The sequence below is a fragment of the Botrytis porri genome (genome assembly GCF_014898465.1).
Source record: "Botrytis porri strain MUCL 3234 chromosome Unknown BPOR_011, whole genome shotgun sequence".
Lineage (NCBI taxonomy): Eukaryota > Fungi > Ascomycota > Leotiomycetes > Helotiales > Sclerotiniaceae > Botrytis > Botrytis porri.
In genome coordinates this window covers 142,165-165,199 of record NW_024066085.1, presented here as the reverse complement: position 1 = coordinate 165,199, position 23,035 = coordinate 142,165, and the positions used below count along the sequence as shown (strand labels likewise).

The 23,035-nt window shown below is 42.0% G+C and overlaps 6 protein-coding genes across 6 annotated transcripts; 5 read left to right on the top strand and 1 right to left on the bottom strand.

Annotated features, from left to right (window-relative positions):
- Positions 1-1,785: 1,785 nt before the first annotated feature.
- EAF01_008082 (uncharacterized protein) lies at positions 1,786-2,989 on the bottom strand (the record flags this gene model as incomplete). Its single annotated transcript, XM_038916338.1, has 3 exons — positions 1,786-2,352; positions 2,403-2,529; positions 2,583-2,989. The coding sequence occupies 3 exons, from the start codon at positions 2,987-2,989 to the stop codon at positions 1,786-1,788; spliced, it is 1,101 nt and encodes a 366-aa protein (XP_038767700.1).
- A 1,038-nt stretch (positions 2,990-4,027) lies between these two features.
- Positions 4,028-5,169, top strand: EAF01_008081 (uncharacterized protein; the record flags this gene model as incomplete). The annotated part of the gene is made up of 2 exons (XM_038916337.1): positions 4,028-4,204; positions 4,261-5,169. The coding sequence occupies 2 exons, from the start codon at positions 4,028-4,030 to the stop codon at positions 5,122-5,124; spliced, it is 1,041 nt and encodes a 346-aa protein (XP_038767699.1). The 3' UTR covers positions 5,125-5,169.
- A 1,137-nt stretch (positions 5,170-6,306) lies between these two features.
- Positions 6,307-7,135, top strand: EAF01_008080 (uncharacterized protein; the record flags this gene model as incomplete). The annotated part of the gene is made up of 3 exons (XM_038916336.1): positions 6,307-6,505; positions 6,579-6,817; positions 6,926-7,135. The coding sequence occupies 3 exons, from the start codon at positions 6,307-6,309 to the stop codon at positions 7,133-7,135; spliced, it is 648 nt and encodes a 215-aa protein (XP_038767698.1).
- Positions 7,136-9,363: 2,228 nt separating this feature from the next.
- On the top strand, positions 9,364-11,027 carry EAF01_008079 (uncharacterized protein; the record flags this gene model as incomplete). The annotated part of the gene is made up of 6 exons (XM_038916335.1): positions 9,364-9,443; positions 9,495-9,670; positions 9,726-9,827; positions 9,885-9,989; positions 10,043-10,201; positions 10,255-11,027. The coding sequence occupies 6 exons, from the start codon at positions 9,364-9,366 to the stop codon at positions 11,025-11,027; spliced, it is 1,395 nt and encodes a 464-aa protein (XP_038767697.1).
- A 569-nt stretch (positions 11,028-11,596) lies between these two features.
- Positions 11,597-12,622, top strand: EAF01_008078 (uncharacterized protein; the record flags this gene model as incomplete). The annotated part of the gene is made up of 1 exon (XM_038916334.1): positions 11,597-12,622. One exon carries the CDS (start codon positions 11,597-11,599, stop codon positions 12,620-12,622), a length of 1,026 nt encoding a protein of 341 aa, XP_038767696.1.
- Positions 12,623-21,658: 9,036 nt separating this feature from the next.
- On the top strand, positions 21,659-22,846 carry EAF01_008077 (uncharacterized protein; the record flags this gene model as incomplete). Its single annotated transcript, XM_038916333.1, has 3 exons — positions 21,659-21,694; positions 21,816-22,137; positions 22,228-22,846. 3 exons carry the CDS (start codon positions 21,659-21,661, stop codon positions 22,308-22,310), a joined length of 441 nt encoding a protein of 146 aa, XP_038767695.1. The 3' UTR covers positions 22,311-22,846.
- Between the last annotated feature and the right edge of the window lie 189 nt (positions 22,847-23,035).

The window sequence follows — 23,035 nt, the reverse complement described above, 5'->3', positions numbered from 1 at the left end:
TCCAACTCAGCTGTCACGCTCTCAAGCTGCTCTATCATGTCTCGCTCCTCTTCCATGATATTGCATACTTCATCTTTCGTAAACGAGCTTGCAGGTGGACAAATTCTTTGACTACACTTACACGTGTGCGTAAGTCCCAGCTTGTAGAAAGTACATTGTCGAATAATGTTACGGACTAGCCAAGGACATGTGCTTAACTTCGACTCTAGCATTTTTGCGAATATTCTCACCATTAGCTCGAAGCGCCACGTTACCCATGGGTCGTCGCCTAATACCTCCCAACTTCCGCAAAGGTCTTCAGGGTTCCCAGTGCTGAACTCAACCTGCAGATTACCCAAGAAGCATGTGATCGGTAGACAGCCACTCGTTGAGCAAGCACAGATACATGAGTCGATGACATCGACTTCTAGAAGGTCTAATGGAACGTTTTGCGAAAATCTTCATACTTCTTAAAATTTGTTTGTGCCAGAATAGGCAACCAGCCTTTATGATCACGCGCATTTATATCAAGGAAGCCAGCTTGATAAAGAGCTTCTGCTAACCCTGGAGTGAGATTTCTCATGTGATAAACTATTGTGGTCTTTGGGTGAGATGTAGGAAGGAGTATTGGGTCTATATATACCCCATGGCTCTTGAGTTCCTTTACCACATCAGCAGCCTGAGCATCCAGAACGCTGTCTGTTTTGAGCCATCCAGAAATGCTTGTGGGAGAAGCGATCATCAAAGATCGGGCCAGCTCGAGTAACGCGTGTCTTCTTTGAATTAGATGTTCAAATATTGTCGATCTCCATGAGTCCCTCCAATTTCCGATGCATCTCAAAAAATCACTTCCACCATCGCCCAAGTTCCTCGAAGATTGCAGGGAGCAAGTGCGGAGCATGCTCCCATTTTGAAGGAGAATCTTTATTGATAAATAGCAATATCTATCCGCTGCTAATGTAAGTGGCAGTTCACCGCAATTATTGCATTGATTCACGTTACCCCCTGCGCGAATAAGAATCCTTAATCCTTGCGGCCATTGATGTGCGAGATGTAATGGAGTTTCTCCACCCTCTTAAAGAACTTCATTGACCACCGAGGGATCTTGAGAGAGTATATGTTCCAAGCCTTTCTCAGATCGTAGGAAAATCGATTCGAGTATTATCGGCATGTCAATCACTGAGCTCGCAATTAGCTAAGTCTGAAATAAAGGGTGAACAAAATGTACCATCGATACGCTGTGTCTCGCGTATAAAAATCTCAACAATTTCCGTCTTCCAAGTGTATTGTGGTGTATGCTTTATTATGGCGCCGAGGTCGCCAATTCTCTCCTGGAGTCTCGTAAACCCTCCTTCATCGACATCTTTAGGCAACGAAACACGAGTTTTCATAAGAAAGTCCAAGATGTTCCTGCAAACGTTATCACCAGAAATTATGTGCATTTTCATAATGAAGCACGATTCACCGTAATCACGCCCAATGGAATTGAAGAATAGACCTACGATGTATTCAAGCCGATGGAATTGGCATGTTTAACAAATGTGCGAAGTATTCTGATCGCATGCTGGCACTTAGCTATTCTCTGTTTCTTAGAGTAGCTGCGTGTTTTTGACAATTTGATTAGCTCGTTGTCAAAGGCAAAAATAAGCCAACGACAAACAAAGTATAATCATTTAGATGAGTTAGACAATTTTTTTTGTAAAATGTCCTTTTAATACGTACCTCTGATAGCGACTTGCCAGATTCGTTTAAATCATTGGGCGACGCTTTCCCGTTTCGAAACAATATATGCAACTCATTCAAAATTTAATTGACAAGCTCTTCGATCTGTTCCAGAGCTTTATCAGATTCATCATATTTGACGGCGTGGCTACTCGAGTCCCAATGTGATCCACCTGAGCTATCAAACTCGGGGTGCATCCGTAGGGTATCATTTTCCGGGTACACCCATCTCTTACCATCCAAAGACCTCTGAAAGGGGTGCCGATTGGGATGCATGTATTTAGTGGCATATAATAAACGGAAAGCAGGTGATGAAGTAGGTGCCGTGGCACTAAAGCCCAGCAATGGGCCAATTGAAAAGCCACCGGCACCACCTGTGAGAAACATAGTGAATGCTATCGAGTATCCTAGCAATTTTTTGCAAACATTGTACTTCTTTCGGATTGTTTGCCAACCCTTACACGTAGGACAAGTATAACAGCTCGGAGATGCTGGACATTGGCAAGGACCTGGACGAGGGGAACGAAGTCGAAAGGTATGTTTGTATTTCAGTAGTAACAAGCTGGATTCAGCCTTGGCGGCGTTGAGCTCTAAACATCTTTGTGCCAGTAAAGAAGGGCTTTCTAGAAGAGGCTGCTGTTTATTTGATATCTATGTCAACTTAGTAATGTAGTCATGGGTCTTGATGTATGCAACTTTACTATAATATCTATTTTCTTAGATAAATCTTCAAAGCAGCCTTCGAGTTTTCGTGAGGTATGAAAGTGAGTGACAGTTTGGTCCGTAATCATTTGGGTTATATCTGCTTGATGGCGAGTACTGTCTTCCCTGTTTTACTTTCAGTGTCATACCATCTAGAGCGTCTTGACATGTGTACATACAATATCCAAACTTGAAGAGCATTGCTCAAATTATGCTGTAAGCTATCCAACATATGGCAAGCGGCTGCTAAGTCATTCCGCATAAAACAATATGTAAGTCTGTTCGAAAGTCTATCCTTTCCATGTCTGCCAATCCCTTCATTCAGCTTCTCCAATGTTTCTTGACAGCTGTGTAGCGTAAGAACAACAGATCTAGGTATCATTTTCTGTTCCTTTTTGGTCTTTCTCACCACACTCTCGAGGTTTTGTAGAATTCCGTGAATGCTTTCTGCTTTAACTTTGAATGTAGCTATCTCCGACGTGAAATTCTTGACTTGAGAGCAGTACTTGACCAAGCCTTGAGAGACTTGAATGCCGAGGGAAATTATTCCAACTGCACCACTGGCCGCGGAGAATGGGTCCGACATTTCGATACCGTAACATAAATATGTCAAAAGAGAAGATTTCAGTACGTGGAATCCTCAATCATCGACGAAGGGAAGTCGACAAGTCTTGGAGAAAACAAATGTGGTTTCTGAGGCTGGAGTAATATATGAAATAGAGAACACAATATTACAAAAGTCAGATTACAAGCCCAAAGAAAACTAGTGACCGTAGGAAGTCACAAAAGCTCACTTACGAAGCAGGCAGACAAAACGAGGCGCAGAGCAAGGCTATTTCCCTGGCTTAGCATTGGCACCACATGTGGCGAGAGATTCCTATGACAAAGGTAGCTTGCCGTGATGCATGGCCATTCAATTTCTTCGAAAGTAATTCGTGGAACCCGGAGCCTTTCTATGCTTCGGTATACGAAAAGCGGCCGTTTGAGCGCTAATGGACGTAATGTAGAGACATAGGATAGCCCATGATCGACAGTTTCTGAGATGTAGATAATGTTACTTTGCAGGATTAGTGTGTTGCGGGAAGCATTACTGTTGTAATGCCCTTCCAAGTTCTGTGATAATTCTGTTGATGAACGTGTCGTGCGAAGAAGCCGCAGCACTTGTCATTTATTCGCACTGCCCAGTAACATCCGGAATGCTATGACCATTTCTAAACCGGCGAATCTCTGACGTGGTATTATCATAGAATCATAATGATTAAATGCACACCTAAAAGACTCGCAGCCTCATCTGTATGAGTATCACGAACCATCGTGGGATGAAATTGAGCTGGAGGGATATTTTCACCACAACGGAATCGTTCTCGCCGTCGTGTCTTTAAGTTGAGCTCGACAAGTTGACCTTGCATCTGTCTTTTCACTCAAGACCACGTAAGGATGTACATACGGCGATGCCATCGTGAACACTTGGGCAATAGTAACGTTGTGTTCATGGAGCGACGTCAAAATCCGAGCAGGGAGGCAGGATAAGCTTCATGCCCCACCAGACTAGCCCTACACTAATTCTAGGACCCTGACCACCATCAACCTCACCAACAAATCAAACAACAACGACTCTTCTCCAATGCCTCCCCTTCCAATTCCTACAACTCCTAGAATCGTCATATATTATCAGACGCAACATCATCCCGATGGCAAATTATGTTCATTATTACCTATCATAACCAAACCAAACATCGCGGTGACACATGTCAATGTCGCCGCGATTCATCTCAATGATCCCCCAGGAAATATATCTCTGGTACATCTGCCACATCTCCTTTTGATTGTTGTGTGCAAGTATTAACAAAAAGGCAGAACGATCATGTACCTCACCATGAACGATTCGTTACCATGTGGGCGGAACTTCGAATCCTCCAAGCCTCTGGAATAAAAGTAATGGGAATGCTTGGCGGGGCAGCAAAGGGTTCATTCACTCGACTCGATCAAGACGATGCCACATTCGAACTCTATTACATTCCTTTACGAAATCTTATCCGCGAACGGGGTCTCGATGGTTTAGACCTCGACGTTGAAGAAGAAATGACTCTTGTAGGAATAATCCGATTAATTGATAGACTTAAGGCAGATTTTGGAGCTGGATTCATCATTACACTGGCGCCCGTGGCTGCGGCATTGGTATCCGAGCTTCCAAAACACAATCTGAGTGGATTCAACTATGAAGCGCTGGAGGTCATGAGAGGAAGTAGTATTGGCTGGTACAATACCCAATTTTATTGTGGGTGGGGGGATATGAGTAAGACAGCTGGATATGATATGATGATGATGAGGGGATGGCCTGCACATAAAATAGTGGTGGGTATGGTTACCAACCCAGGAAATGGTAGTGGATGGGTACCTTTTGAGACTTTGCAAGAAGTCCTTCTCAATCTGAAGTTGAGGTATCCTACATTTGGGGGTGTGATGGGTTGGGAATATTTCAATTCGTTGCCAGGGGATAGAGATAGACCGTGGGAATGGGCAGCTTGGATGACCAAGGTCTTGGGCAGACTACCAATGTCTGCACAAAAGCAGCCGATCGCGAGTCCACGTGTTGTACCAGAAGTAGAGACGCAGAAGCCGCTTGCGAGTAGAAATGTAGATGATGATCTCGAAGGGGATGCTCCATTACCTTCGGAATTCGAGTATCATTCCTCGGGATACGGAGATGAGGATTATTGATACCCTGCTTTATATAGGTCTATCCAACCATTTAACTTTTCTCGCGTGCTCAACTTCGTGCTTTTTGTTTCAAAATTATCAGTGGCAGTCAGAGCATCACTTTGTGTCAGTCCAGTCCTATCATTGTTCCAGTACACAAGCCGTGTAGAATCTAGAACCTTAACAGCATCTTGATTTGGGCCTTCTGTATGATGCTAGATCTCCAGCACTGGTCGGTCACTTCGATGAGAAGAGTAGGGAAACCTGTCAACACTATAGCCTACCGTCTTTGACAAGTAGCTCACCTCAGGAAACCTAGATGAACATCACGTCAGCACTCTACATCATACCTTCATGCACAATGTCTATTGCAGAATCTAGCCGGGAAAGTTGCTCAATTTTTGGGAATGATAATCTCTCTATTCTTCAATACATCATACTGCACGCAATTGATCTATGTACACAGTTGCCGAGAAATAGTTGACTTGGTTCTATATCTCCATGTTCGGTTGCACTAGCGAATGTTGCTTAACCGATATTTCAACTAATGAGAAGGAGAAAGTTATCTTTTGAGTGTGTTAGGAAGATCCTTTATATTCCATACTCTTGATGAAAAGATAGGGTTACTGTGGTTCGTAGTGATGGAAAGAAAGTTAATTTTCAAGTATTTTCGGTTTGGACAGTGCAAATGGTCTTGTTTAGTTGATGTGATGAACTTCCTAAAGGACTAGTTATTCATTCTTGGAGACTTAAAGAACTCATGCATAGTTGAAGTCTTTGATATAGTCATTGTTTGTATCCAACTAATCCTAAATGAAGTTTTAGTAGCTGGAATAGTTGAAATAGTCAACAAAAGCATCCATATCGGAACTCCTTAACATCGATAACCATAATTAATACACGTCACTGAGTCCCGTTCACAAACTAACACCTACATTCAAACCAAATAAACAAACATCTAGACACATCCTCACATGTAAGCCCCAACCCCTCTCCCATGCATACCCATCCCATCATGGTGTCGTTCACAACTCCAAAAGTTCCTGCCTCGAAGCCTGAATCCTGAATCCGGATAACTCACAGACTTTTCAACCTTCTTAAATTCAATTCCTTTCTCATTCCAATCCTACTTTTTTCTCCCTCCATCAACAAAGCTTTCTTCCCCACAAAAGAAGTTCAATAACAACAACACACAACAATACAATGGCCGATCTGGGGTACATATCTGTACTCAATGACATCAAGCAATTTGTCGTTGAAGATAAACTTTCCTACCGTGGTGTCTGCACAGAGGGGGAATTCGATGCCACAGTAGAGCGCTGCCGTGCCAAGCAGGTGGAGTGGAAGACCGCAGTCCGGGATATGCAGCAGTGTATCGAGTGGAACGTCTGGGTTTATTATTGTAAGTACCTTCTCATTTTCGAGAATTCCAACGAATTGAAGGAAATCAAGCATACTAAGAAGTTTCAATCCAGTCCTCGATTATAATAATGCCGAGGCGAATGAAGATTGCCATGGTAGATTTCAGATCGCCGGCGACGGTCCACGCGCACGGGAGCTCAGATTGGTTGAGAGAAGGATAATTCTTTCTGAGTTTGAGGTGCTGAATATCTGGAAGGCCAGGATAGAGAAGCTGGAGAGAGAGGAGAAGAGATTGAGGAATGAGGGAGAGGCTGAATGGGAGAGATTGATGACTGCGGCGCATGAGAAGAAGGTAAGCATACTGTGCAGCATATGAGGGAACGTGTGAGACTTTGGAGTCCATGGTGGCGGGAACAAAGGGTATATGTGCTGAAGCTGTGCTAACTAGGTGCTTTAATAGAAGCGTGGATATCTGGATTTCGAATACAAGCAACGCAAGGGATTTGCAGACCAAATTCGTCAATATTGCAAGGACAAGGCAAACAGAATGAGAGAGGAGATTGATGAATTGGAAATTGAATTAGAAAGAATGAGGGAGTATGTTAGACAGCGATTGGAGGCCGTTCAAGAGCAATTGGAGGCTATGATTGAGAGTGCGGAGAACGTTTAATTGGCTTGTTCACGAACGTACTCGTTATTTTGGGAGGGGTTTGAGCGAATGATGGGTAGATTGGTGTGGTAATTTAGGACAGTTTTATGATATAATTTCAAGACATCAAGACTGCTGTGGATTGCTAGCTACCAAAGATGTAAAGTGGCAGAAGTATTGCTAAGAGTCATCATTGATAGAGGTCTTCAAGCATAGTTAGCTGATCACGTGAAATGGTATTCAGTATCCGGAAAAATATCTCAATCACGGGATGAAGTAGTCTAGTAAGAACAGAGCTAAGATTAGGTAGGCTTGGATGTGTACCAATTGGCATGAACTAGTTCTGTCTCAGCCAGCTGTAACAGACGACAAGCTCTATGTTACCACCAGAACTGGTCAATCAAGCCCAACATCAAGAACAAGACATTAGACAAGACATTAACAACTAGCTACTCAGGTTTAATATATAAAAAGAAGATCGGTCAGCCTCGAAAGTTGGATTTGAAAAGTGGAATATGCCAACGAAGAACCATCAATAAATCGAGGTAATTACCCCGCAATACATCTCTGAATACATGGATGGACGATAGATAATCCCAAAACTCGCAATCTTTCGAAAATAGATAGTAAGACAAGACTTCAAAGAGTGAAGCGGGGAGGATGGATACCGAGCATAACAACAAAGACGATATTATCAATTATAGCACTGCTGGACTGAAAAAGGAGAAAGAAGGGTTGGAAAATCGATTAAATGGACGTAAAGTTACTCTCATGCTTTCAAGATCACAATCGTTTTACTCTTGTGCTAATTAGATTCTAGCCTAGTCTGACTAGAAACGTAAATAGAATCTATCTCGAACCCATCAGTTCATCTTTAATACATAGATTCTATCCTCCGAGTATTGCAGAGGCTAGTTATTGTAGAACCCAAGGGCCATACAAGAAATTGGCGGTTGTTTTAATGATGGTTACAAACAGAACAAAAAATGTTCGTATTCGACTTCATGAAATGGTGTTTGCAAGGTATTTGCCATTGCAAATTTCACTTCCATCAACCTGGGCTATTCTGCTCGCCTTGTTAACTCATCTTAATGTCAAAGTAACAATAAGCTAAAGCAACTAAGTTTCTTTGGTGATATTTGGCAAATGGGAGTGGAGTTGAGCAATGTACCGCAGGAGTCATTGGTATGTCATATATAGCTGGACAAATTTGCGGTGCCAGCCTCTTCTATGTAAGCAGATACATTCCTTGTGAGATCTCTTTACTTATCAATGAACATACATTGGATCCTCTTACAATCGAAGAAATACGCATCAAATATCGGGCTATAAACGAGGAAGAAGTGTCTGTCTTGGAGGCTTCACGACACTATGCTGTCAATATTGAAGTGTCGTACAGAGGAGCATGTAGCGATCATAATTTTGAGCAGATGGTCAAGTCTAAGTTACTTTCTGAAACGCGCAAGGTAAAAGATCAAATCTCTACTGATCCTACGAATCAGCGGCAGATCAACCATGCTATTTAGGAGCATTATTTTTAGTTATTGACTCTAATTGCATGACCAGACATGAAAGATAGCATAAATGAGTACTGATTTTAAAAATATTTAATCGTCAAAGATGGCAGGATCAAGAAGAAGATACCAGGCGACGATTTCATGCCAACAAGACAGATTACTGGAACTGCCAGTATATCGACTTCTAGTGCTTTTTGAACACGACTTCCAGTTCAGAAGCTGCAGTATCTCAAGGCTCAAGGCGTATTCCTCAAAGCATGAGAAGTCTCAGCATCAAACAGTGCCAGACTAGTGTGAGAACGTGGGACCTAGCAATAGTCTTCATGCTCCACCAGGACCAAGTGATTCTTTGGGTTCGAGAAATAAGAATTGAAAGCGAAGGTTGATGGCAAAGAATACAAAGTTGCAAGAGTAATAAGACTGTATTTGGACGTGAAGGGAATGAGTGCCGTATAATTTTCGTGAGAAAAGCTTGAAGTAAGAGAAGATAGAATGGAGAAGATTGCTTATAAAATGAATCTATTTGAGCTTTGAACGGCTATATCCGGTAAGAGCTCAAGTGTTCCTTCCACAAGAGGTCGTCGTTGCTGAATGGAGTTTTGCCTAATCGAGTTAGTTCACAACCACGCCTTCATCTTTGAATTTCTTGCGGAGGATATCTTCAACTTCAGTATTCAGTACAGCAACTTATTCAAATACAAACTCGGTTTCTTTGACACAAATTCAATCAAAATGGCGGATTTATCGATTCCTTCAAGGGATTCGGGGAAGGATCAAATGTTGGAACGCTACTTGAATCTCATGGCAGACCAGTCAGTATTTATCCTTTATCGATTTCTCGATTTCTGACAAGGTGGTGATAGGAGGAAAAGGCAGGATTCCTGCTTACAGCCGCAGGAAGCAGCAGTATTAAGCGCACCTCGAATCAAGCAAGAGATTGAGGATGTTGAGAAAGTCTGTCGAGCAACCCAAGAAGTTTCCAAGAACAGTCGAGAACATGAAAAATGGAAAGAAACAACAACAGGATCTCATGAAACTTGTAAGAATTCCTGATTACCATTCAACTTGCAAAGTAATCATTGACCTTGAGCTAGACTGGAATCTTTTGGATTTGCTAGAAGATGGAGAAGCAACTATATCCACTGCCAAAAGAAGTCATGGAACCGAAAAGCTTCAAGCAAGTTTCCAACAGCCCTGTGGGTTTAATTCCATGAAGAATTTGCACGATGAATGACGGCTAACCTTCGATTTAGCGTCAAGTCTATTAGATCTTCAAGAGGAATTTGGCTTGATAAATTTATCATCACCCCAAAAACCCAACGAACCCGAAGGAAGCCAAGCAGATCATGAAGAAACTAGTAGGAAATCTTTTATTACCACCTACAGAGACATATTCTGACATTTCAACCAGGCTCGGCCCTATTCGATTTGGAAGAAGTAGTATCTGATGCAACAGCCCTGTCATCGCCCCAAAAAGCTCAAAAGACCGGTAGAATTCAAGAAGCCGAGTACAATGAACACACTAAAGGGACTGAAGAATCCGAGACAGATCCTGAAGATGATGACCAATGTAAGCTTTTCCTCTCAACTGAAAATTGTTTGAATAATTACTGATGTCAGTAGGGTGGGGTCTTCCTGATTTGGAGGAAGATTCTTCGCCTCCTCGAGTGCTACCCTACTTCTCAGAGCTTCCCGGAAAACTAAGACGGCAAATTTGGAACCTCGCCCGTCCTGAAGCACGCTACATAAACATTCGAGAGTCCAAATGGAGTGCAGTACTTTACTCGGATGCCCCAATTCCAGCTTTGCTTCACACTTGTCAAAAATCGAGACAAGAAGCTTTGAAATGGTACAACTTATCATTTGCAAGAGACCTTGAGATGGGATTCTGGGATCAGCAGACCTTGAATGAGCTGATGGATAAGGCACTTACGGAAGGACAACGCGCCCAACCAAGAATTTACTTTGACTGGGAACGTGATGGCATATATTCACAATGTGCTCGTTGTAATGGCCATAGAATGAGCTGTAGGCACGCCCCTCTCTCTTTTGATTGGCTTAGAGTTAAGCGATTGGCATACGAAGGTCCTCTTTCCATCAATCCTTTTTATAAGCTTACATTGTGTTATCCGGCCGTCGAACGTATCATACTTATCCGTGGTCGAAGCGTTATTCGACGCACGGCGGTCTCACCTTCTGAGTTCATACTAGTCAATGAAAAGTTTGAATGGGAAGGAGATGATTTGCTTGCAACTTGTCTTGAAACCTTACAGAATACCGATCCGGAGTGTGATGCACTTGAAACCATCACGTCAGTCCAAAGAATGACTTTAATGGATGTCAATCAGACAGAAGTGGTTAACCGAACGGAAAGTAGTTATTGGCCTTGCCGTTGATTGCCTTAGGGTTTCTATAATATGAACGAATTGGGGATGGATATTTATGAAAATACTTAAAAATGTGTATTTGGGGTTGGTAACGACAATATGTCCAGCCGTAGCTAGAAAATTGCTATATGAATGAGAAGATTTGAAAGAATGGCACTGTAGCATTCGATTTGTTAGGTTTACATAATTTTTTGGATTTAAAGTTATGTCGTTCTCCCTCGTCTCCCTCTCAGTATCCCATCGCTTGATAATTCCGCGGCAATAGCCATAGAAAACGAAGGAATGAACAACAAAATTTGAAAAATCGAAGATGAGTAAACAAGTTGATTTTAAATCGAAAGAATATAAATATCTATGGCATCACCATCAGGTTTCGGGGTTTTTTATTGTTATCAATCATAGCATTGAACGTAGTACTTTTTATTACATTGACTTAAAATCAGCATCGTAGCCCACAAATCATTTACCGAAGTATACCCGATTTTATAAACTCTATCTTGTCAATATCATCATCCACCAGCCATTACGTTACTCCGAAAAAGTTCAAAAAACAGAATCTAATACCCCCAACTCCAAAGATGTCAGATCCCAAACTTGTCCCCTTCAGCCTGCACACTACTGCATATAAGACCGTGCAAGGCGTTGAAATTTCAGCACACATCCTCATTCCAAAATCCATCGCTACCTCCACAACCCCGGGAAAGTATCCGGTTCTGGTGAGATTTCATGGAGGGTTTTTGGTTACAGGCTCAGCACTCTACACAGAATGGCTTCCTAACTGGGCCCTTGATCTCGTAGTGAAAAATGGGGCGTTATTTATCATGCCTGATTATCGATTATTGCCTGAAGCTAGCGGAAAGGAGATTGTGGAGGATGTGAAGGATTTTTGGACGTGGCTTGCGTCTGATGTTAACGGACTCTCGTCTTATCTTTCAGGAGTGAATAGTAATCTTTCCGTGGATTTTGAAAAAGTGGCGATTCATGGTGAAAGTGCCGGAGGCTACTTGGCTATCCGCAGCTCTCTTTTGCCTGAACAATTCTGGGGAAGTAAGGAGGGGTTCACTGGTCCAAAAGCAGTTATTGCAGCGTATCCCATGACACTTTTGAGAAAGGAATGGTACTCCGTGGCTAGCGAGATCAAAAGTCCTTTTGGGGTTCCGCAGATGGACGAGGGGTTTTTGAATGACCACATTGCAGATATAGGCAAAGGGGGTGAGAAAATAGTGATTAGTGCGGACCCACCTGCGAGATTGGAAATCGCGGTTACGATGGTGCAAAGAGGAAGGTGGACGGAAATTTTCAAGAGAGATGGAGAGGAGGGATTATGGTTGGAGGATGTTATTGAGAATGTGGATGAGAAGGAGGGGCAGAAGAGACCTTACTTGTTGACGTTTCATGGGACGAAGGATACGGCTGTTCCGTGGGAGGATACGAAAGAGTTGGTGGAGATTTATGGGAAGAAGTTTGGAGAGGATAGAGTGAAAGGTATTTGGAATGAGGGGATGGAACATGGTTTTGATGGGATTATGGATGAGGAGAAGGGGGAGGGAAAGTGGTTGCAAGAGGAATTGGAAGTGGTTAAAAGAGAGTGGTTGGGGAACTAGAGAAGATGGAACTGACGTAACGATGAGAACGAATAGATTATATTGGTTATAGATGAGAGATTGAATAGAAGGAGTCATATAGATGTAGAAATAGAAGAATTCACAATATTTCTTCGTTCAACAGTTTATTCCACTAGTCTGATCAGTCCAATTCCATATCTGCCATATATCACAAACCCCTAGTGCAATAAAACGCCTACATATATTTCTATATGTGCTTAAAAAATGCTACATCGTGGTCAACGATGAAACATGGATGATAAGAGGTAAAATACTTCTTATTCCTGCCGAAGGGTTTGCAAGAACAACATGTAACCACAAACTCTTTCCACGACTACAAAGCGATGAAAGTTCGGCATCACATGTTTGACATTAGAATAAACTTTCATCCTTACTTTATTCTCCCCATTCCGTTCCACATTCTCTCTTGATTGGCGAGCCGGAAATCTAATATACCTCGATTCTGACATATCCCCTTTTCTCCGCCGAGATAGTACGTTTCATTACATTCTAATCGTCACCATTAAGCTTTATTATAAGCTGCGGCCTTTTACAGCTCAGCGAGATTTGCAGCCTCGAGATCTCGGTCACTATCAGATATGCAACAAAATCTCCTTTCCATCTATTTACCTTTCTAATCAACACATCCGGAGATATTATCCGCCGAATTCCATCACTTACGCATGAATATTCTTTATGAAGCATCCACCGTCTGCACTCGGCATCGGCTGGGGACTCCGTATATCCCATTTACGCACGCGATGGAGATTGCAAGATCTAAAGGATCAGCATATATGCAACAAATTACACTTCTCCATCTATCTGACTTTATTGGTAGATCCGGGCATTGTTTCCCTGCGGAAGACTTGGCATGCTCGTGGATTCCCCATGCAACGCCAGCGGAGTCGGCGATATACTCCGTCGCTCTAAGGAAAACATCAAAGCTTCAGGAGTTCGGTGACATCCAGATATGCAACAAAAGCTCTTTCCCATATGTTTGATTTCATGATTGGCAGAAACGGAGATTCCTCCGTCGGGGGATCTGTGGTATTCGGGGATATTCCACGTTATTCAAGCGGACTCGGGGATTTGAATGCTGTTCAATTATGGAGAATGATTGGAAATTTATGGTTAGGTCTCGGGAATGGTTTGAGATGTGCAACAAAATACTTTTCTCATGTTATTTTTCTTTATGATTGGCAGGTATGGAGATTCCTCCGGTGGGAAATACGTGATACTAGCGGGTTTCCCATGCGTCTCCAGCGGACTCGGTGAATAAGCCCTGTTTATTCATGGAAATGTACTGGAGGCCTAGGATCTCGGGGACAAGCAGATGTGCAACAAAATCTCTTTTTGACCTATCTCTCTTCACGATTGGCAGGCCGGGAAAACATTCCCCAATTTTCTAAAGGGGTTCACAGAATCTCCACAAATAAACCATGACACTCCGGCGGACACGGCCATATACTCCGTCCACTCGTGGAAATGATGACGGCACCAGGATCTTGAAGATGGTATGATATTATGGTTTGCTTACTTGATACGTTCGGGGGGTTACCAGCACCTGTTAATGAATAATCTCCGTCTTGGTCGCTTCGGCCCGGTGGGGGCGGAAACTCCGGATGCTCATAAAATCGTGTCTATGCATCGCGGATCCCGAAATTGGCTAGCTATGTAATGGAGTATCCATTGAGTGTACTTCTCTTGTCTTCATGGACGTATATGCTTCATCTGCCTAGACAGATCGAGAACATGTATTTGAACTCCACCAGGAACACACGGGAGGTCTATTGATTCAGAGGTATCCCCAGTAACTATAATAAGAATTGATTAGACATTTGTAGATGAACACGGGCTAGGAAAGAGCATTTCAAAATTCGATAAGGAGGGATCCTCATCTTGTCCAACTGATCTTCTAAGTAACTAGGTTAGGGGGGACTTTACCACCTCTTCCTCCGCTGAGGATATGTCTGCGAATCTCCGCTCGAACGGAGAAGAGTGGTCTGGCAATCCAGGAAGTTTGCTTCAACTCCGTAGATAAAGACAAACATGGCCAAAATCCTATATCCGAGATCTCGGAGTTTGTCAGATGTGCAACAAATCGTCCAAATATACGTATTGAAACTTGGCGGTCCCAGGTGCTGGCTAATATTGGGTTATGATGCAAGCTAGTTACACCAAGTAGGTATATCAAGAAGCCTAGAATTTCATGCTATGGGAAAAGTGTTTTGCTTCTTTTGCTTGCTCCGTTGGCGATCTACCCGCACTTTTACCCGTTATCCGGGAGGGTGAACAACACTCAGCTGAAACTCCACATCTCTACTAATGGACGTAGTCACTGACTCTGTTTACTACATCCAGGATCTCGGTACTTTATAGATATGCAACAGATGTTTCTATCTCCAAAACCCCTCGTATACATGATTGATGTTTCGCTTTCTTTATGTATACGCCGAGGAGCATTGCGCTAATTCCGGAATAGTAGGAAGCGTGGAAGTCCTCGACCCCTGTTGCCCCGCATTTGGTATTCTATTCAAGTTCAAGATCTACCTGAGTCTTACAACTGAGAGATCAGATGAGATTTAGATCTGCATTAGGTGACCAATGGAACCTTGCGGATATGGCGGATCTGACAGCGAAGCTGCGGGACTTCTCAGATGTGCAACATTTGATACACATAGATGCAGTGTTGTATTGTGTCTATTGGAAGTACGAAATGAACGCGTTGTGGGGAATAATGAGATGAACTCATGCGGCTCTGCGGGTGAAAGGTAATGTCCGCTTTGCGATTGGCCATGTCCTCTTTGATCGACGCCGAATCTTCACGCTCGGCTATGGTATCTCAGCTCGCCAATCATGCATACATATTATGGAGATCGGACTTTACTCCGTAGTTGTTCAACAACTCTCCAAACCAACATCGGAATTGTCCTAGCCAGTCTCATGTAGTCGGAGCAACCTCAACTCCGAATCTTATTGCTTCGGATTTACAAAGACATGCAACAAAACCCTTTTCTCCCCTCCTCACCATGCCGAATTAGTAGATTTCCAACACAATGCCCGATGTCTCATGATATACTTCGGAAATACCAATAGTTGGTCTGTTGGATGTCCAAAAGAGGGGAAGGAGCGCCAATGTTCGGTCTCCGAAGTCATGTTGTATCGCCGAATTCTTGAGACTTGTCTCCGAATCACGTAATATTTGAGTGAAAAACTTATGCAAAGAGGAAGGAAGCTATTATCCGCCGGCTCGGAGTTTGTGTAGATGTGCAACAGATGGTTTTGAAGATTTTGGAAAGGCATGGCGTCCAATGATTCAGAGAAATGAGAAGGAAATAAGGTTGCTTCGTTGTTAGGATATTCGGAGGTCAATTGAAGAGCGGCGGAGGATCAATCAAGCGAGCTCCGAGTCGGTCTTATGGTTAGAGAGATTTGGATGTCACCATGTTTGACAAAGGAGGGTTAGATTGGGTTAGCTTTAGCAACACCAAGGAAATAACTATTGTAATAAAATCATTATATGAAGTTCGAAAATATGGAAAGAACGGATCTCGGAGTTTAGATAGACATGCAACAAATGTTCAAGAGCATTAGATGATTGGTTTAACATGCTGAACTTGGCTTTGGCATCAGTTGTGTTGGCGGAGTTGGATGGTGATTGTTAATTCCATGGCATGATATGCGAAGAAGTGATTGCCGACATTACTGAGTCAGTTAAATATGGACGGAAGTTCGGTCGTTGCTCATTTCCTACAATGTAAGTGCGTGCCAGCCAATTTAGGCTAGTAAATCAGCACTGCGCGGAGGAGGTGAGCTGCTGGCACCACACCACACCACAACAACTCAACCCAACAGTTACAAATTGCCAGTTATTCATCTCGAACAATCAGAAGTCGGCGACCGGTCCAATTCGGATATAGTAGACATGCAACAAAAGAATCATGAATCTATGGCCTCCAATCATAATGATCGAATATGTAATTCGGGGTAATATCACGATGTTGTTTTACGTGCAATTGGAATGATCAAGAGCGCCGAAGTTTCGGATGTAGCGAATTTATTTTGCTGTGTTCGGAGGTAACGAATTGGAGACTGGACTCTTCGCCGAAGATTTGGAATTCGGCGATATTCAGATGTGCAACATTAGAGATTGTTTTCGGTGTTTACATTGTGGATGAGATGATTTGTTGTGTTGGTGATAAATCTGGTGATTGGATTGGCGAGACCAAATGAAGGGGTTTCGGAGCTTCAGAGTCAGTTAGTGTAATGCTACTTGGCTCAACAACAACAACAACAACCTCAATTAGTATCGTGAGAGATCTTGATGTCTCAACCTCCTGATATTCGGATATTCGGATCTTTAAAGATATGCAACAAAAGGATGACAAGCACTTTTGAATCGCCATGATCTCAATTAGAATTATAAGCTGTATCCACCAACGGAATGAATCTTCCGTTTGCAAGTTCTGCGAGCTGAATGAGTTGGATTTCGGAAAGTGACAACAGTTTGTACTAGATGCTACCTGGTAGATTCGGATGAAGCAGTGACATACAATTAATTATCAATGCTATAACTCCACAGTCATAATCTTCACCCTCGATTTTCGACGGAGTGCGGAACATTGAAGATACGAAATACGATGAATGTGTTAGCTACCGCTCCGCTTAAGCAATTAGCTTGTCTACGATGCTATAACAGCCCGGCGATTTTGATGTTTGTCAAATCGCCAATTCCATTGAAAACATCTAATATACGTATCACTCTCTTCTGAACGGGGCGTGATATACGTAACTCTGAACAAATGCTACGGAGAGATGAAAGTAAAAGACATTTCCTTCCGGGTGGTGACAGGCTTAGGTTTGTTCTTCCTACGGGCTTTATTCGGTAGAATCTTAATAGCGCTAGATTTTCCAATTAGTTGTACCTGTGCCTAGAGCTAGATACAGTAATATTCTTGCTGAGGTGTGAGTTCAGTGGAATGAAACCTCGAGGATTAATGAGTAGATCATGTCACCAGAGTAGATCGCTAATAAACAGACGCCGAAACGATTGTTAGACAGTTTCTCTCTACACACTTTTCCCGGATACTAACCGCCTTCGTCTGTATCGTTCCTCTTCCTCACTGAATCAATCTGCGGAAATATCGCTATCGCTATCGGTTTCGGAATATCGTATTTTACGACGTGCAACAAAAGTGTCTGATGGCGGATCTCACAGGGCCGCTTTCCGTCTTTTAGGTCTAGATCTCCTCCTCTTGATTCCCCGAGATTCCGTCCATCAAACAATTCCACCAACACATACGGACTATTCATACATTAGCACCTTCCTAACCATTTATTCCAGAATCTAACACAGATGCTGCGGAATGTGGCGGTTTTACGACATGCAACAAATTGGTTTCTGAGCGGAAGGAGTTTCAGAAGTGCAGTATGTGGGTACGAATAGCTAGAACCGCCACAATGTACATCCGAGTATTATCTACGGCGTTTCCGTTAACAGCTAACTAAGAAACATTATCTGGTGATATCTCGCCTGATTCTTGACAACAAAGATCCTAATTCATCGCATGAAGGTGTCTCGGCAGATATTCACGGAATTCGAAATTCCCTAGACTTGCAACAAAAGATCTTGAATGTTCTCCATAGGTGGGATTTGTTTCTTGGCTGGTGGGTATAATCACAGTTGAGATTATAAGGTTGAAGGATGAAACAACTTTTTGTTTGTTGAATTCCGTTGATACGGAATTTTAGACATGATGCTATTTTAGACATGATATCGGATTTTTACTCAATAATTTTCCGGGAAAGCTCACCGGAATGTAGAACTTTCCTTGCGGAATAGGTTGATTCTTCAATTCTCTTAAGGAGAGATCTAATAGTTTCCCAATGCCGACTGTCATTGAATGTAACAGCACACTACAGGGTAGCGTAGCTTACATAACCGAGACCCATAATAGCGCAGTTCTCTGAGTAATAATAAGACAGCTTTTACATCCCTATCATATGTACCCATCATTGAAGCTACAACATCATTATATCTCCATTCCGTCCACTTCTTGGCTCGTGGCGGTATCTACGAGTGCAATCTAAATCGTAAGTCGGGTACCCTACTTTCGGGCCACCCCCCTTTTGGGCCACTTTTTACACCAAAAATGGAATTTTTAACTTTCTTATTTATGAATAAAATTTATTGAAAATTTATTTATATATAATTTAGATCATTTTTAGTTTAGCTTGAAAATTTCAGAATTTTAGGAATTTTCTATATTGAGATCTAGAGCTTCAAAATATCGATTTTTAAATTTGTATGAGAATCACATACAAATTTGAAACTTTTATAAAATCTTTAATAACTTTTTAATAAAAATTATTAAAAATAAACTATAAAATTTTATTATAAATTTATAGTATGTTTATTTTGAAGGATTCAGAAAAAAAAGAAAATTTTCTATAAATAGATATTTAAAAGAATACCCTCAAAATTGCAGGGATTATTTTGTTACGGGAGCTGCCTCTAGGGTCACGTGGAAGTGTCTAGAGTTCTCTCGAGGTGGTTTAGACTAAACTTCAAGTAGGAATTCAATAAGGTTGGTAACTGGTTGCAATTCTCGTAACTATAGTAATGAAACTAATGATTGTTCTTGAGCACGAAGCTCTACATTGTAATGAAATCCCATTCCCTTATATAGACCTTCGTACTGTACTGGAGCGTTCAGGACCTAGAGAGGTCCTGGACCTTTGGTCTGTATGGACCTACATTCCGTTATGCCTGTCATGCAGGGTCTATCACGTGCTAAGAGTCATGTGACGCGGTACCGAGGATGGACCGGCGTAACATATTTATACTACTTCAAACTCACTGTATACTATATCTTTATATCTGTTAATTTTTTTGAGGTTTTTTTTGAATTTCTATATAGATTTAAGCTCAAAACTTTCAAAAAGATATATAATTTTCTTTTGATGATTGTTGTTAAAAAGTTATTAAAGATTTTATAAAAGTTCTAAATTTGTATATGATTCTCATATAAATTAAAAAATCGATATTTTAAAGCTTTAGATCTTAATACAGAAAAATCCTAAAAATCTAAAATTTTCAGATTAGATTCAAAACGATCTGAATTATATATACACAAATTTTCAATAAATTCTATCCATAAATAAGAAAGTTAAAAATTCCATTTTTTGAGATTTTTAGTGATAAAGAGTGGCCCAAAACAGGGGTGGCCCGAAAGTAGGGTACCCGACTTATCTAACAAGCGGAAATAGGTATTGGCGGAAATACCGATACCGATTTAAGATATGCAACAAAAAGTCTGTTTCTTTATACTTTTCACATAGCCGCGAGGTCGGTTTCATGACAGTTGTGGACGAGGTTTCAAATCTATGGTAATGAACCTTAGGTTTCACCGGTCCCGAACAAACAATGACCGTTCATGAAAGTTTATTGTACTCTGTCGGAATTCGGGAATTTTAGACATGCAACATGATTTTTTGGCATTCAGTTCTGGCAAGTATTAGTTGGTCATGGTATTGGCATGATAGAGGTTGCAGTATAACCATCTGCTTCGATCCAGGGGTTCCGGATCTTTCGTCAAACATAATTCCTCATGACTCCTTGAGTATTCAGACTGGACTGAGGCGTCCTGAGAGTGAATGGTGTGAATTTGAACCAAATATCATCCAGATTACTGATATGGGAAATCTTCGGAATGGCAGTTTGGCGAAAATCTCGACTACTTGTAAGATCACAATCGTGTCTAGAAGCCATTCAAAAGTATTTCAATTTAGCAGGTATCACAGCAAGCTGGTAAGGTAGATGTCTCCCGGTGCTGCAAGTGATTCACACTTCAGGAGTATCTTTCGCAGATTATCAATGGATCGGACAAAAAAAAAGAAACACGTACTCCTGCTACTAATTCGAGGGACTTTCTTTCTTATCAAAGCGAGCGACGGCAGAAGAAATTGACCAGGATTGTCGGAATGTAAGCTACCGTGAAGATTCGAACCAACATCAGTAGGGACATCGATCTAACAGTTCGATTGGATATGGTAACATTGTTGCTGGCTGTGTTAGTTGTCCAGTATTTCACCAATAGCACTTGGAATCACTCTAACGGATGATAATCTGCCACCAGCATGCAGAATCATGATGTAAGAAGAAAAGCTACCATGCCGAAAAGAATCTAGCCCCAAATTTCAGTACCTTTTGCCTTCACTTGTAGTAGTTACTTCGCATATAATGATACTTCCGTGTTGATTTTCTATCCATAACTCGAACTGGCGCTCCAGTCGAATCTGAATAGAAGTGTCCTCAGATTGTGGTGAAGACTTCTTGGTTATACTTTTGGTCTGCTATCTGGTTGCTGCCGCAAGACTCAGAACAAGACACAAGCGATTCATGAAGGAATATGATCATGATTGCGTAGAGCACCCCAAGAGATTTTCTGAATATCCCATCGGCGTGGACCTTTTCCTTGACAAAATAAAGAATATACAAAGTCATACACATCTCGGATTTGTCATGAATCATCACAAGGAACTCGGAAGCACATACACTGAGAAGTATTTCGGGGAAAAAATCATCTTTACTATCGACCCTCAAGTTCTTCAAACACATTTTAGTAAAAACTTCAAAGATTATGGAGTTCATCGTCTAAAGATGAATGCTCCTTTCCCCTTCTAGGAGATGGCGTTTTTTTTTAGTACTGATGGGCCGTTTTGGGAACGTTCCCGAGCCGTGATACGACCTATCTTTACCAGGGCAAATGCAGCCAATTTTCCTGTATTTGGATTACATCTCCTAAAGCTCGTTTCGAGAGATGGAAGAACCGTGAACTTAAGTCCCTTGCTTGATGATCTAGTAAGTCGAACTCCTATCTATATCATGCCCATCATCATGAATTGATCTTTTAACCCGGCATCAACATTTTCTCGACACATCCACTGAGTTCATCTTTGGCGAATCTGTCAACGCTTTAGATGAATCTTCCGATGAAGCTTCTGAATCCCATGAATTTCTCGACGCCTTCCATCATGCTCAACGAGGCATCAGTATTCGATCTCAGCACCGTACCTTGTCATTCTTATACCAAGACTGTTGGGATAGAAAAGAAAGACGCGCCGTTCATGAATTCGTCGATGCACATATTGATAAGACACTTGAACTTCGACGCGAATATCTTACCTCAAGAAATCACGCAAAAGTCTAGATCCATCGATTTCGGGCGACAAAGAAGATGAAGATGATGAAAAGCGTCGATGTTTTCTCCTTCACGAAATAGCCAAGGAAACAGATGATCGTCGGGAACTCCGAAATCAAACTTTGCATGTATTCTTGGCAGGTCATGAAGCTACAGCTATTGGGGTTGGGAATGCAATCTTTTGGTTATGTAGAAATCAGGAGGTCTGGGAGAAATTGAGGAGAGAGGTATTGGAACACAGGGAGAAGGACGAAGGATTAACATTTGAGAGTTTGAAAGGGATGAGATATTTACAATGGTTTGTCAATGAGAGTAGGCTTTCCCCTCATACTTCAGTCGCTTTTTCTTTGTTTCTGGCATGGAAGCGAAGTGAATGATCTCAATATTGACAATAAATAACAGCCCTCCGTCTCACCCCCATAGCTCCAACCATGACCCGTGGCGCTGTCCGCGACACCATTCTCCCTCGCGGTGGCGGCCATTAAGGAATCTCCCCGATTCTCGTCAAAACCGGTACCCTCATTACACCCATTACTTAGGTATTCCATCGTCTGGCACCCTGTTATCAACCAGACCCCGAAGCGTTCAGACCAGAACGCTGGGGACATTTGAGACCACGATGGAATTATTTACCACTTGGAGGGAGAACCAGAATATGTGCGAGAAGAAATCTAGGTTTAACGGAGATGGCATATGTACTTGCGAGATAAGTGTAGGAGTGGAAAGGGGTGGAGTGTAGAGATGAAGTTGAGGAGTGGATAGAGGAGATCAAATTGAGTGTAGAGAGTGGAAATGGTGCTAAGATTGGGGTGGAATGGGCTTGAAAAGAGTATTGGAGTATTATGGAAGATGTGTATGATCTCATCGAGGTTGTTAGCCTTGGATGTGAGATGAAGGCGCCAAATCTCGAATCCGCATGCGAGTGAGTGTTTTGAACTTTGTAGAGATTTTATTTGTAGTGGTTGCCGGTGAAGGAAATCAAACAATCTTTATACAATTTCCGAGGCGAACTATCCAGACTTAGAGCATCACTTAATCATGAACAATTCAGCATGAAATAATCACACTTCCAATGAATGATGGTGTCGCCGTTGTAGTCCCGTGATACCCCTATTCTATCAATGAAGCCACTAAAGCCAAGCTTTAGGCTTAGTAAGCACTCAAGTCCAAAAATAATCATCTCCACAGCCAGCACCATTTGACCCGTCCT